The following is a 15,540-nucleotide window of genomic DNA, read 5'->3' as shown; positions in this document are numbered from 1 at the left end:
ATGGAAGGGAATCCTCCTGTCCACATAGATTGCAAAGCCCTGTGGATCCTATCCTGATCTCCCCAGGGCAGCTGCTCCTTGCCAAATTTACCTCCATTTATTTTAGATCTAGTCTGCATCTTTCATTGTAGTTGCAGCTCTAGGCAACTTACATACAGGTAATAAGAACATAAGCATTGCCTCTGCCGGGTCAGACCAGGGATCCATCGCGCCCGGCAGTCCGCTCCCGCGGCGGCCCTCCAGGTCCATGACCTGAAAATGTTCCCTATCTAACCTAAAAAGTCCATACCCTAATTGCTCAGTGTCCTGTGAGGTAAACCTCTATCTGTACCTCTCCTTGGAGGCCTTACAATCTAAGCTTGTACCTGAGGCAATCAAGGGTCAAGTGACTTGCCATTTTGATACTTAGCCCAGTTTGGGGGTTTAGAACCATGGAACACATAAGTTTATCCCTACAGAGCTCAAACCCTGTCTGCACCCTGGTAGAAGGAGGAGTCAGAAAATGTAAAGGGTCTGACTCTTCTCTTTGTGGTGAGAAGGAAGGAGTCTAAAGCCAGCCTTCAGGAAAAATAAAGGGTAGAAAAAATAAGTATGGGGATGGGAGGCAGAGAGTTCCAGGATCAGTGCAGAAAAGATCAAGGGATAGCTGGGAGAGAACAGGAGTAATGAGAGACGGCATTGAAGATTCATGAGAAGAAAGGTAAAGGATGAACAAACTGCAAGGATAGGGAGAAAAGGGGCAGAATAGAGAGCTAGAAGCCACTTGAAATGACAAGCTGTAGACGGAATAAAGAGAATAGTGGAATGTAAAGTGAAAAAAAAAAAATTGGCAATACCCAGAACATTTAGAAAATCATTTCTGTAATGTAAAAATGTTAAACTTCCTAAATAATGTAACTGCAGATTTTTGTAAATGAATCACACAGCTGCATCAGAATTTCAAGAACATCCCTGCAGGATTGTTCCTTAAGACTTCACAGGAAACCTGTGATTCTGATGGTAGGAACCAAAACAGTGGCCAGATTCAAGCATGCATGGGATAAGAGTAGACCCAAAGGGACACTAGAAGAGGAGGAGGCAGACACTGGCTTAGCTAAAGAATCCTTTTCTGCTGAGGCCCATTTTGTGATGAGCCTTTTGAGCGCTTCATGGGAACCTCCAACAGTAATGTGGTGAGATGTGTCATAGCTCATTGGTCCCATAGAATACCCTGAAACATTACACCTGGGTGCCAGGTATCTGACCAGGGGCCACCTTACGTGTAGCCTTATTCTGGGCTGATTAACTTTTGTCATGCTAAAACAAGTTCCGATTGGCAGCCTGCAGATCGAGTTCCAGTAGTAGAACTTGTTTTTCTGAGCTGTCAAGTTTTATTTCCTTTCTAGAGGTTAATCTCTGTGAGTGGCACATTCCCAAGCATAGTCACCTATAAATATCATAGTCACAGCCAAAATAAAAAAATCCCATCTGCCTCACCTGTTTCTCTCTTATGGCCCTTCCCTTAGGCTCGTCATAACTAGCTGCCCTCTCCACTCATAACCCACAGCTTTTTAAACCAGGAAGCGGTTGGGTGCTCTTTGCACAGGCAGCTTTACTTCTGAAATTCTAATAGGAAGAAATCTTTAGGCTCTGTTCCACAGCAAAAGGGCCCATAATGGGTAAGTAATCTTGTACAGTACTTTGGATAGCTAAGGATCTGCTAAAGACTTCAGACATTTTCTGAAATTGATATGGGGATAATTGTGTATATTTTGGACACTGTGTTATGCTTTTAACTCGGTTCCCCATTTACACTTTCAAACTTGTGCCCTTTCCCTGTCCTCGTGGATTTTAGATGCCACCCAATGAGTTTGTAATAGGCCCTGGTTTGCAACGTGTTGGACCTGATAGAGAAACTAGTTTATTTTCCACTGCTGCTTTTCAGTTCTTCATTTTAGAGGATTTTAATTCACTGACAACTATTTTTCTGTGTAAGTGTTCTTCAGCAGTATCAGGCAACCTTTTAAAAGAGTCTGTAGACTGCAGCATAGACACAAACTGAGAGGAAGGGGTTGGGTTCTAATCTTGGCCCTGATATGCCTTCACTCCAGTTTGTAGTGCCTTCTTTGACTAGCTAGAATCTTTCCTTTTCTTCCCTTTGGAGAGGGTCTTGCAGTTGTGTTACCAGCAAACATCTACATGTGTCTCCGAAAATATATGCAATCAAACTATGAGTGGAGGAAATAATAATAATCTACAAAAATCAAAAACTCCACTGAAACACTATGGATGAAAGAAAAAGCCTCAGGTTATTGGTGAGCATATAAAAACTTGACACCCCCCCCCCCCCGACCCCCTTTCATCCAACTGACTATTGCCAAATAATGATCGCATGAAAAGAATGAAACATCACACCACAAACATTTTTGGTAATGAGAAGAAGTCCACCATGCCCTGAGGAAGCAGTTTTTGTACTGTGAAACGTTGCCTTGGATTATATCAGGGGTGTCAAAGTCCCTCCTCGAGGGCTGCAATCCAGTCAGGTTTTCAGGATTTCCCCAATGAATATGTATGAGATCTATTGGTATACAATGAAAGTAGTGCATGCAAATAGATCTCATGCATATTCATTGGGGAAATCCTGAAAACCCAACGATTGTGGCCTTCGAGGAGGGACTTTGACACCCCTGGATTATATGGACTCATGAACTAATAGGAGTGGGGGGGGGAGGCCTTTTGTATAGTTTTCAGTCTTTTCATTCAATCCTTGTCATAGTATTTTTGTGATCATTATTTGGCAATAGTCACGGATGCTAGGAAGTTCTCTTTTACCCAGAGGGTGGTTGACACATGGAACGCGCTTCCGGAGGTTGTGATAGGCCAGAGCACATTACAGGGGTTCAAGGAAGGTTTAGATAGGTTCCTAAAGGATAAGGGGATTGAGGGGTACAAATAGAAGCAGAGGTAGGTTATAGAAATGGTCAGGAACCACTTCACAGGTCATAGACCCGATGGGCCGCCGCGGGAGCGGACCACTGGGCGCAATGGACCTCTGGTCTGACCCAGTGGAGGCAACTTCTTATGTTCTTATGCAAGTTTTTTTATGCTAATGATGGTGGTGGTGGTGGCCAACCTTTTATATGCTCACCAATAACCTGAGGCTTTTTCTTTCATCCATAGTGTTTCAGTGGAGAGTTTGATTTTTGTAGATTGTTGGAAAATACATGTGCATTCCTGAATTGCTCAGATTGATTTGAGGAGCACAGGGACTTCCTAAGATGGTCCTGTATTGTATGCATGCATATTCATTGTAGAAAGCCTGACTGGGGTGTGACCCTTGAGAATGAAATTTGGGGACCCCTCAGAGCGTGTTGGGGTCCTGTGCGCAAACTGTTGTGTTATGTGATCTGTCCTGGTTTCTTTGTCTTGCACAGTGCTATGAAAATAACCTACCCTCTGCTTTCCTGCCCTTTTCATGGGGATTTTCCTAGCACAGTTCCAAATAAGCCAGAAATGTGCTTCCGAATTAACCGCTGCAATGGTCTTTTTCAATAGAGCATCTACAGTATTAAAGGGCTGGTACCAAAGGTGGGATATAATTTTCTAGGTTCACCACTGTTACCTCTGTCCGCATCTGCTTCCTGTGTATGTGGCTCAGCTATGGCTTCAGCTGCTGACTTTATCCTTGCTGTTTCTCAGGCAAATGCTTCGCCCCTGCTGATCCCCCTCGACTGAGAACTGTGTTTGAGATCATAAAAATCTTTCTTATTTCAAAACTGCGCTGTACCCTAACGCCACCGTTTAAAACCCACGATGAAACAACCATAACCAAAATGACTACTACTATTAAAACATGGAAGAGACACTCCCTGCATTCAGAGGATCCAGAGGGGGATGCCCTCCACCTGTCCTCTTTCCTTAAGCCTTTTGGTGTCATAAAGCAGACTAACCACTCGAAGGAGGGAAGAAAGAAAGATCTGGTTAATGCGAGATAAGGAATTAGAAGTTTATGGCTCTTTTTTTTTTTTAAGTTAAATAAATTTTTATTGAGTATTTTGAAAAATACAAGGAGCAATTCAAATACATAAGAATAAGATAACGTTTTGTATATATATATGATCTATAAATATAAAATTAATTATAAAGGACCATAGTATTAAGAAAAGCTCAGAGTAATGGAGTTGTTTGTGAAGACTGTATGAGAAAAAGATGAAAGAAGACAGAGTAAAAATAAAAAGAGAAAGGAAAGGTGGAGAAAAGGAAGGGAAGACAGGAGTGTCTACAAAGCAGAGCGTACATATGAATCTAAAAATGACCAGGGTGATTTCTTGCTTTTTAAATTCATGGAGATTCGGAGTGTGATTTTACTCTCATATGCATATGATTCAAGTCTATGATACATACATAGTGAGTTCCACCAAAACGTATAATCTAATAACGAAAATGATTTCCAATTTTTCAGAATGTGCATGAGAGCAGTCACAATCATGGTATCAATGAGTTTAGGAGGACGTTTTGATTGTGCGAAGCAGGGATGTTGAGATCGAAGGATTATAATGTCCATAGAAATTTCTTCTGAGCAGTTAGTGATAGATTGTATGGAATTCCAAATTTGGGTCCAAAAAGAAGTTTATGGTTCTAATCTTGGCTCTGGCTCTAAATTCCCTGTGCCAGTCAAGCCATAAAGAGATAAGAATTAGAGAATGAAACAGGGTCAAATTTGTCCCTCTCCCCACAGGAACTCAGTTTCCCCATCCCGTCCCTGCGAGTTTTGTCCCTGCCCCATTCTTATAAGCTCTGCCTTAACTGCACAAGCCTCGAACACTTATGATTTTAAAGTGTTTGAGGCTTGTGGAGATGAGGACGGAGCTTGCAGGAATGAGGCAGGGACAGGAATAGAACTCGCCGGGACGAGAAAATGAGTTCCCGCAGGGATGGGGAAAAAGTTGTCCCCGTGTCATTCTCTAATAAGAATGAAGAGCGGGCTACTAGAGCAGATCACTTTGAGAGTCTGTTTAGGAAAACTGAACACAAGCTTTTGTGTTTATACAGAAACTACCTTAAGGCGAGCAAAGCCTCTGGTAGTCTCAACATTAACTGGTTTCTCTCCAGAGCAATTTCTCCAAATGGATTAGTTTGCATATACCATGACAGGAATGAACCTTGCTCTTAAAACCAGGATATGTGGAGTATGATCTTTGCAGTGCCGTGAAGTTGCCACATGGTTAGTTGTCATGGCTCACATTTCATGCTTTGAATGTGATGTATTAGAACTGGGAGCCCTACAGACAAGAATTTAATTATTTAATTAATTCATTTTCCCCCCCCAAAAGCTCACCACTGCTACTATTTATCATTTCTATAGTGCTGAAAGGCATACCCAGTGCTGTACATTTAACATTTAATAGACAGTCCCTGCTCGGAAGAGCTTACAATCTAATTTGCATGGACAGACAGGACATCTCAGGGTTGGGAAGTTTCTGACAGAAGGAATGATACATTCAGTGAGTGGGAGTTAAACGTTGTAAGCTGTTGCAAAAAAAAAGAGGGCTTTTAGCTTGGATTTGAATGTTGCTAGAGACAGGCATGATGTATTGACTCTGGCAGCCTGTTCCAGGCACACGGCTTAGAAAGAAAGAAGGGATGGAGTCTGGAGTTAGCGGTGAAGGAGAAGAGTACAGAATTCACTGAGGGAGGGGGGAGGAAGCATAGGGGAAATAAGTGATTAGAGATCTTCAAGGGCTACAGAGTGAATGCACTTGTAAGTAAGAGGAGCTTGACCTATATTCAAAAACGGATGGGACGCCAATGAAGTAACTCGGGGAGAGTGGTAACGTGAGCATCTCGTGGAATATGAGTCGTGCAGCGGCATTGTGAACGGATTGAACGGAAGACCTGAGAGAAGTATTTTGTACTCGTATAAGTGAGAGGTGATGAGAGCGTGGATAAAGGTTTTGGTAGTGTGCTCAGAGAGGAGAGTCTGGTTTTGGTAATATTATAGAGGAGGAAGCGGCAGGTTTTAGTGGATCTGAGCAGAAAAGCAGAGAGAGGAATCGAAGATTACCGTATTTTCACGCATATAACACGCGCGTTATACACGATTTTTACAAACCGTGCATAACCTTGCGCGTTATACGCATGAGCGCATTTTACAACTTTTTTTTACATAGTTCCCCCCCCACGTCCGATTCACCCCCCCCCCCCGCAGGACCGATCGCACCCCCACCCCAAAGGACCACTCGCACGCACTCCCACCCGCACCCCCACCCCGAAGGACCGCTCGCACCCCCACAGCCTCCCGACCCCCCCCCCCCCCATCATGTAGAAGCTCCTACCGTTGTCCTGCTGCTTCCTCTTGGCGGTCCCGGCCCTTCTGTGAGCCCTGTGTCTGCGCTGCTTCCTCTTCCGGCGGTCCCGCCCTTTCACTGACAAGCGGTCCTTTGGGGTGGGGGTGCGGGTGCGAGTGCGTGCGAGCGGTCCTTCGGGATGAGGGTGCGAGCGGTCCTGCGGGGGGGTGAATCGGATGTCGGGGGGGCATCAGGCTTTCAGGGTGGGGACAGGATTTCAAGGGGGAGAGGAGAGTCGGGGCAGGCGAAAGGAGAGTCGGGGTGGCCAGAGGAGAGTCGGGGCGGGCGAAAGGAGAGTCGGGCGGCGACGGGAGAGTCGGGGCGGCATGCGCGGTATATAAAAAATTTATTTACATAAATTACAGTTTCCCGCGCGCTATACCCGTGTGCGCGTTTTACACGGGTACGTGGTATATGAGTGAAAATACGGTACTCCAAGGTTGTGAGCTGACAAGACAGGAAGGAGGAGAGAGGAAAGATAAGGCACTCAGTTTTAGCCATATTCAGTTTTAGATAGCAGTGAGCAATCCAAGCGGGAATGTTGGACAGGGCAGGCTGAGATTTGGGCCTGAATTCCTGTAGAGATATCTGGTGTGGAGAGGTAGATCTGGGAATCATCAGCACAGAGGAGATATTGAAAACCATGGGAGATCAGTGGTAGAGAATAACACAGGGACAAATTTTTCCCATCCCCCCCCCCCCATCCCTGCAAGCTCTGTCCTCATCTGCACAAGCCTCAGACGCTTTAAAATCCTAAGTAGTAACATTCTAGAGCTCAGATTGTGAACTCATAATGCTTCTTTCCACCAATGCCTAAGCTCCGTCCTCATCCGCACAAGCCTCAAACATTTTAAAATCGTAAATAGCAACATTCTAGAGATCAGATTGTGATGTCATAATGCCTCATTCCACCAATGCCTAAGTTCCATCCTCATGTGCACAAGCCTCAAACGTTTTCAAATCATAAGTGGCAACATTCTAGAGCTCAGATTGTGATGTCATAATGCCTCATTCTACCAATGCCTAAGCTCCGTCCTTATCTGCACAAGCCTCAAACGCTTTAAAATCATAAGTGTTTGAGGCATGTGAAGTTAAGGCAGAGCTTACGGGAATGGGGCAAGGACAAATATATGAAGAAGAGGAGACAAGAGGGCCCAAGATAGAGCCTTGAGGTACACTGATAGACAGTGGGAGAGAGAGGAAGAAAACAAGGAGAGAACAGAACCCTCGAATCCCAGCGAGTACAGTGTATCAAGGAGTACGTGGTGATGAACAGTATCAAAAGCAGCCGACAGAGTAGAGGCCAGTGGATCTGGGTCACTGCTCTATCTGCCTGGTTAGAATCAAAGGATGGATGTAGATCCTAAAAATATGGGAGAAATATTCTAACGAGAGCAGGATATCCCCTGAAATTTCCTTAACAGCACAATCTTCAGAGTTTGGCAACAACCACCCACCCCTGTGCTCTCTGTTTACCTTCTGTAAAAGAAGTTGGCTTAATTTTTTTAGGTAGATAGTTTTTCTGCTTCGTGCGGGTAGAAACCCCATAGCACGACGGCAGGGGAGCTGGGAAGGCTGCCTGGGTTCTCACTAGTTTTGTCTTTCTTCCAGTCGAGTTCCTGGTCCTCACTGACTTCCAGGGACAGCTGGAGGATGAGCTGCACATCAAGGAAGGGGATATCGTGAAAAATGTCAAGAAATCGGCCGAGGATGGCTGGCTGGAAGGAGAGCTGAATGGGAAGAGAGGCATTTTTCCTAATCAGTTTGTTAAGGTAAGTTATCTGGTCCCACTGCAGGCAGCTGCTGGGTGTCACCTCAATAATATTACTGCAAAAGGGGTTTCTATGCATTGATGTTTAGACATTTTTTTTCTATCTGTTCCTGAGTCATGGCTTCTGTCTTTTCTCTTTTAAACTTTGTCCGGGTTTTGAAAAGCTGCCTCAAAATCACATCAGGCAGGAGGGCATCCGCGCACGCCACGTGATGAGGGCACACGTGTGCACGTGTGATGTCATCGAGTCGCAGCCGCGCATGTGCGGAAGCCCTGACCGCAGTGGGGACGGGGCTAGGGCGTAAAGGGGGCAGGTCTAGGGCCCTACGTTAGTCGCCAATGCCGGAACCTTCTCGCACATGTGTCACTGGCTTCTGCCTTAAGGAAGCAGCGCAAGAAGGAGGGGAGCAGCGGCACTGTGGCTGGTGGGCTTCAGCAACCCCACCAGCAGAGAGAAAGGGGTGAGGCCCCCTTGTGGCTGCACCACTGATTTACAAATAAATGCATATATAAAATATACATACAGGGTCTAGAGTTGTTTCCTCAACAACCACTTGGAATTTCAAAGTGAAATTTTACAGCTTTATTCGCGGTTATCTACATATATGTGTCAAGCGGTTAATTTGACCACCCTTCGATTTTTGCATGTTTAAAAATGTTGCACTCTAAAACTACAATTATATGGAAAAAAAAATTATTTTATTTTTTAAAATTAAATCTTTATTGATTTTCAAACTTTGACAGTGCAATACAATTAATTAAACATAAAACACTGCATAAAACACACTATTAATTACACAAGTAATACATAAAACAATCATTTTCTCCCACCCTCCTCCCAATTATTAAAACAATGAAACATATTATGTGACTATAATATTATAATTAAGTAATTTTAATCCTCAAATAAAACTTCCCTCCCTCCTCCCACCCACCCTGGATGTGTAAGGAAATCTAAGAAAAGGAGAAATACATGACCATTATTGCAAGGTAACAAATGTAGTCAATGGGGCTCCCCACTTTATTAAATGAATTACTAAACCCCAAACATTCCGCATTCATTCTCTTGTATTTACATGTGGTACGCACATTTGCCCACCAAAATGTGCAATTAAGTCTGTCGTTGCTCTTCCAGTTACGTGTGACCATTTGGATAGCAATTCCCATCATGATCAAGAAAAGACGGCTTTTATTTTCTCCAAAGTAGGCTTAACGTGTAGTAACGCACCACAAATTATGGCTTCATAAGTTAAGGGGAATAGATGACTCAAGAATAAGATTTATTTGTCCCCAAATTGACCTCCAGAAATTAAGTATAAAAAAAAAAATGATATAAAACAGGATATCAGCTTACTGTTAATGATACGACAGTGACGTAGACTTTTGTCTGGGGAGCAATGGTGGACGCTGATCACAAGCTTCACCCAAAGCTGTGAACGATTGCCGAACTCGGGGAAGCTCTGCAGAGAGTCTGGGACAGCCAGCCTCAGGGACCTCGTTTTCAAGACAGCAGGAGTGGGATCCCTAGGATAGTAGACTTGGGGGTGGGTCAGTAGAGTAGGCAGACCTGATGGGCTATGGCCCTTATCTGCCGTCATCTTCTATGTTTCTATGTTTCTAATAGCTGACCTGTCCTATTAGAGCTGCACGAAACTCAGGACTCAAAGAGCAACTGAGAGTGGACAGTTGGAGCATTCACGGCGACTGCGACATTCTGATGCATTTTTCATTGGATTGTTGGCGTGACGTTCTTAGACTGTGAACATTTGTAACGCTCAAAAATTGCTAGATGGTAACGCTAAAATATCAGTAGCATCAATGTAGCGTAAGATAACTAAGTGACGTTTCATAGTAATATGTAAGCATGATGACTGAATAAGTACATTAAGGGGTCCTGTTATGAAGGCACATGGGCGCCTTAGCATTTAAAGCGCGCTAAATCGGTTGGCGTGCCTTAGTAAAAGGATCCCTAAATTTCTCATTGAAATTCAAAGTGGTTACTGAGAAAACGGCAAAAAACTCTAGGGGGGGATACTTTTTTTTTTTTTTTTTGCCTCACCCTGTGTGTGCGTATATTTATATATGTGGAAAACAAAATAATAGAAACATCATTAAATTCACACATACCCCTAAAGGCTCACTTCCGGGTCACCACACAATTGTTTTCCACGTATTCACCTTTATAGAGACCCCTGAAGAAGACTTTTTGTCGAAACGCGGACCGTGTTGGGTCCTGTATCCCTAGCGGACTAGGTCCTTTAAGGCTCTTATGTGGATGATTTACTTTTATGTGGATGGAATTATTTTATGTGGATGATTTCAGTGTACCTTTGGAACTTTGATACTTTCAAATAAAGTCCATTTAGGAACATCGTCACTCCACAGAGATTTTTTTTGGTTTTTATTGGTTTTCTCTGGATTTTCTTCTTTGTGGATATTTTGGGGTCAATTCCTTTTGTTTTTTGCTACTTAGGATTTTAAAGTGTTTGAGGCTTGCGCAGATGAGGACGGAGCTTAGGCATTGGTGGAATGAGGTATTATGACATCACAGTCTGAGCTCTACAATGTTGCAAACACAAGCAGTGTCTCACTTCCGGCTCAACACACAATTGTTTCCCACGTACTCACCTTTATAAGACCCCCAGGGACCCCTGAAGAAGACTTTTTGTCGAAACGCGGACCGTGTTGGGTCCTGTATCCCTAGAGGACTAGGTCCTTTAAGGCTCTTATGTGGATGATTTATTTTTATGTGGATGGAATTGTTTTATGTGGATGATTTCAGTGTACCTTTGGAACTTTGACTTTCAAATAAAGTCCATTTAGGAACATTGTCACTCCACAGAGTTTTTTGTTGGGGTTTTTTTTTTTTTTTTCTCTAGAAATTAGATAAGCCAGGGCTATTTCTATTAAAGTGTCATAGAGTTTCACAAGGGGATTTGAACGTATTGTCTTGTCCCATTGGCCGAGAGCTGTGCGGGCACAGATGATAGGCGTTTTATTTAAGGACGCTTATCTGTGTGCACAATATACTACTCTAATCATGAGTTTCCATAAATGAGACTGCCTCTTATTTCCTGAGAGGAAATGCCATAATGCTCCTCCGTGGAAGCAAACATCACATCTTAGACCTTGCAGAAGTTTACAGCTTCAAAGATGGTATGTTTTGCTAGAGAGAACAACACGGGGACAAATTTTTCCCCATCCCCGCGGGAACTCATTTTCATATCCCGGTGAGTTCTTTTCCTGTCGCTGCCCCATTCCTGCAAGCTCCGTCCTCATCTGCACAAAATCATAAGTGTTCGAGGCTTGTGCGGTTAAGGCAGAACTTACAAGAACAGGGACAGCAACAAAACTCATAGGGACGGGGAATTTGAGTTCCTGCGGGGACGGGGGACAAATTTGCCCCTGTGTCATTCTCTAAACTGCACCACTCTAGAAATCAAAATGTAGTAAAAGTGGATAAGCGATCCAAGATGGCGTTTTGAACAGACGCTACGCGGTGAGCTCCGTGCTAGCGTTGCTCTGCAAGCCCTCTCTCCCTTTACATCGGACGATTTGTCCGCGAGATTTCGATTGCGCCGGCCAGTTCTAGTCTCTGCCAGCCTTTGTCTTTTTCCTGCGGGCCTCGGACGGTGCAGTGGACCAAGCACGGGAAGAGTCCTGAATGGGGAAGAGGAAGGGAGCTACCCGGTCTATTCTTCTGGTGGCCGGGAGCTCCAAGAACTTGGTGCAGGCAACACTGGAAGCTGGGTTCTCCCGCCAGCCCAAGAAGACGCCCCCGACTCTGGCAGGTTCACCGGGCTCGGTGAACCTCAGTGATGATCGGGTTTCCCTTAGCCCAATTCAGGGGCGAAGTCCTGACCAACCAGGAAGTAGCCCTGCAGAGAGAATGGCTGAACAGCTTACCCTGGAAGGTGGATTGCTGTTTAGTCCCGGAGGAGCAGTGGGAGGGGAAGTAATGGAGGAAGAAGTCCCCACTGGAGCCCTGACATCGGCAAGGTCAAATGTATGGATAAATTGTAACTTCCCTGTCACTCCCATAATCCCAGTGTGCCACACAGTATATCTGTTCATTTTCATAAAGACGTGGTCAGTAAAATATGTTTAGGTAATTGCCATGTCCTACAAATTCAACTTTAATGTTGAAAAAAAATAAAATAATAGATGCCTACCCATAAAGCCTCCAGTCTTTTCTGGCAGTAAGAATAACAGATGGTGCTTTACGATCATAAGCAGGATGTAGAACTTGCAGGTCCTGGCTTGTGATTCACTGGGCAATCTGTTTTGTTTAATGAGGAAGTTATAGAGCAATCTGTTAAAGTCAGCACTGCACACCGTGAAAATAAACTTCATAGTTTGGTTTAAGATGGGCGGATACGTCGACAAGCAATGCTGATGCCAAACACCAGGCACATATTAGGAGCTAAATCGAGTCTAAGTTCTGTAGAGCAACAACCGATGTACTTGGGATGACACAAAGCAATTATCCTACTGGATGACTGAAGCTTGGAGGCCCGGCCTGTAAATAAGACATTTCCTCCCATTATTGTCCTCTGTGGTTTGTTGGTGTAATTTAGGAGAGGGGGTTGGAAGGCAGAAGGCTTAAACTGAAGTGAAACCTGCATATTAAGGAAGGACAATTTAGGTATCGGATGAGCAAGCCTTAGAAATTAAATCTCCCCCACCTTTATGCATAGAACAAGAATAGCAAAGGAATAGCCATTCTACCAGCTTGCATCATCTCTCAAAGTGTAATTCCTTGGCCTATATTTCCATTAAGACTCTGGACTCAGGTAGTGAAGAGAATATAGGTGCATGAGCCAAAACACTCTTCCCGTGGTAAGGATCTTCAGTTACATAGAAACATAGAAAAAGACGGCAGATAAGGGCCGCGGCCCATCTAGTCTGCCCACCCCAATGACCCTCCCCTATTTAACTCTGTGCAGAGATCCCACGTGACGATCCCATTTCTTCTTAAAATCAGGCACGCTGCTTGCCTCGATCACCTGAAGTGGAAGTCTAGTCCAGCGATCAACCACTCTTTCGGTGAAAAAGTATTTCCTGGTGTCGCCGTGGAACTTCCCCCCCCCTGATTTTCCATGGATGTCCTCTTGTCGCCGTCGGACCTTTGAAAAAAAAGAAATCCTCTTCTACCTCGATACGGCCCGTGAGGTACTTGAACATCTCGATCATATCTCCCCTCTCTCTGCGTTCCTCGAGTGAGTATAGCCGCAATTTATCCAGCCGTTCCTCGTACGGGAGATCCTTGAGTCCCGAGACCATCCGGGTGGCCATTCGCTGGACTGACTCAAGCCTCAGTACATCCTTGCGGTAATGAGGCCTCCAGAATTGCACGCAATATTCCAGATGGGGCCTCACCATGGATCTATACAACGGCATAATGACTACAGGCTTACGGCTGACGAAACTCCTACGTATACATCCTATGATCTGCCTAGCCTTAGATGAAGCCCGCTCCACTTGATTGGCAGTCTTCATGTTAAAGCATAATCCCACAACATCAGGATCCATTTTTACAGACCAGGCTAATAAAGTCCTACGAGAGAAGTTCCATCCCCTTTATCATCTTGGTCACTCATGTTTGAACCTTTCAAAGCGCCGCTATATCTTTTATGAGAATGCAGGACTCAACGTGAGGTTGCACCATTGAGCGATACAGAGGCATTTGAATATTCTTAGTCTTGTTTTCCATCCCTTTTTAAATAATTCCTAGCATCTTGTTTGCTTTCTTGGCCACTGCTGCACATTGGGCGGAAGATTTCGGTGTATTTTCCACGATGAAACCCAGATCTTTTCCTTGAGCGCTGACCCTCTGGCTGCATCTGGTAACTATGATTTGGATTATTCTTCCCAATGTGCATCACTTTGCATTTTTCCGCATTAAGGGCTCCTTTTACTAAGGTGTGTTAGCGGTTTTAGCGTGCGCTACAATGCCGCACGCCCTAAACGCTAACGCCTCCATAGAGCTTGAATTAGTATTTTTTTGGTTAGTACGTGCTAAAAACACTAGCACATCTTAGTAAAAGGAGCCCTAAATTTCATCTACCATTTGGAAACCCAGTCTTCCAATTTCTTAACCCTTTCAGGACCATAAGGATCGTAGGCCAATTTTTGTGGTTTTGACGACATTTTTATGGTAAAAAGGGCTTGCAGATGCCAAAAAATTGATTTTTTTTGTGAAATATCATTATTTTTATTTTAAAAAATCACACTTCTGGCTTATGGACAGTGTGGCAAGTGAATCTTCTCGTCGATCTGGCAACGACGCTAATGAATGAATGTCGGAACCAGTTTGTTTACATAAAGGCAGTATCATATGGAATCCGTACATATCAAATTTAGAACTGTAGACTATCCCAATCAAAATTTTATAGGATTTTAAAGTTATGGGACAAATATGTCCCTTGGTCCTGAAAGGGTTAAGGTCTTCCTGTGGTTTTTCATAGTCCGCAGGCGTTTTAACAACTTTGTACAGTTTATTGTCATCTGCAAATTTAATCACCTCATTCATAGTTCCAATTTCCAGATCATTTATAAATAAGTTAAATAGGAGCAGATCCTGTGGCACTCCACTCTTTACTCCATTGAGAAAAATGACCATTTAACCCTACCCTCTGTTTTCTATCCGATAACCAATTCCTAATCCATAACTGAACTTTGCCACCTATCCCATGACTCTTTAATTTTCTCATGAGCCTCTCATGAGGAACTTTATCAAAAGCTTTCTGGAAATCTCGCCTTTACCCACATGTTTATTCACATCTTCAAAGAAGTCAAGCATGCTGATCTTCTGTTCAAACATTTTAAAACAGCTGTTAAAACTTGGCTTATATAGCAAGCCTACAGTACTTAAGGGATTCAGATTTTTCTGTGATCACCTTAAGAGCATAAGGGCTCCTTTTACGAAGCCGCGGTAGCGGTTTAACGTGTGTAATAGTGCGCGCTAAACCACCGGATGCGCTAGCCGCTACCGCCTCCTCTTAAGCAGGTGGTAGTTTTTCGGCTAGCGCGGGGGTAGCGGGTGATTAAAAGTCACGGGCGCTAAAGCCGCTAACTCGGTTTCGTAAAAGGAGCCCTAAGTGTTGCCATATTGCAGTGTCTTGCACACTAAACAGAGCAAATTGTGGCACATTATAATTGAAATTATAAAATTGCAAAACCAGCAAAAAATTACATTTGAGAGTTATTTGTTTAAAGTTCTTTAAGCTATGGATGGGTAATTGTAACAACGGTGAAACTAAAGTAGATAGAATAGAATTGCTAATCAATGCAATGGATGTACTTGTTGTTTTTTTTTTGTCCAGATTAATTCAAAACACAGCTCGATAGTTGACAAGCAAACACACATTTCATCATCCACCATCTGCAATCATTCTCTTGTTTCAATTTAATTTCTGTCAGAGCTGAAAATCCAAGTTCGCA

General features: G+C 43.8%; 1 protein-coding gene across 2 annotated transcripts in view; it reads left to right on the top strand.

Moving 5' to 3' along the window:
* The first annotated feature begins 1,555 nt into the window (after positions 1 to 1,555).
* The window catches only part of SH3D21 (SH3 domain containing 21), an 89,893-nt gene continuing 75,908 nt past the window's right edge, over positions 1,556 to 15,540 (top strand). The window contains exons 1-2 of one of the 2 annotated variants that reach the window (XM_033955882.1): positions 1,556 to 1,658; positions 7,938 to 8,098. In XM_033955882.1, the coding sequence (XP_033811773.1) occupies positions 1,655 to 1,658; positions 7,938 to 8,098 (165 nt within the window). In that variant the 5' untranslated portion in view covers positions 1,556 to 1,654. Of the gene's footprint in view, positions 1,659 to 5,797; positions 5,910 to 7,937; positions 8,099 to 15,540 lie in introns of those variants that run through there. The other variant, XM_033955883.1, reaches the window with a different exon arrangement.

Source organism: Geotrypetes seraphini, chromosome 8 (genome assembly GCF_902459505.1).
Source record: "Geotrypetes seraphini chromosome 8, aGeoSer1.1, whole genome shotgun sequence".
Taxonomy (NCBI): domain Eukaryota; kingdom Metazoa; phylum Chordata; class Amphibia; order Gymnophiona; family Dermophiidae; genus Geotrypetes; species Geotrypetes seraphini.
The sequence above is the reverse complement of the archived record's forward strand: the minus strand, read 5'-3'. Positions and strand labels throughout refer to the sequence as shown.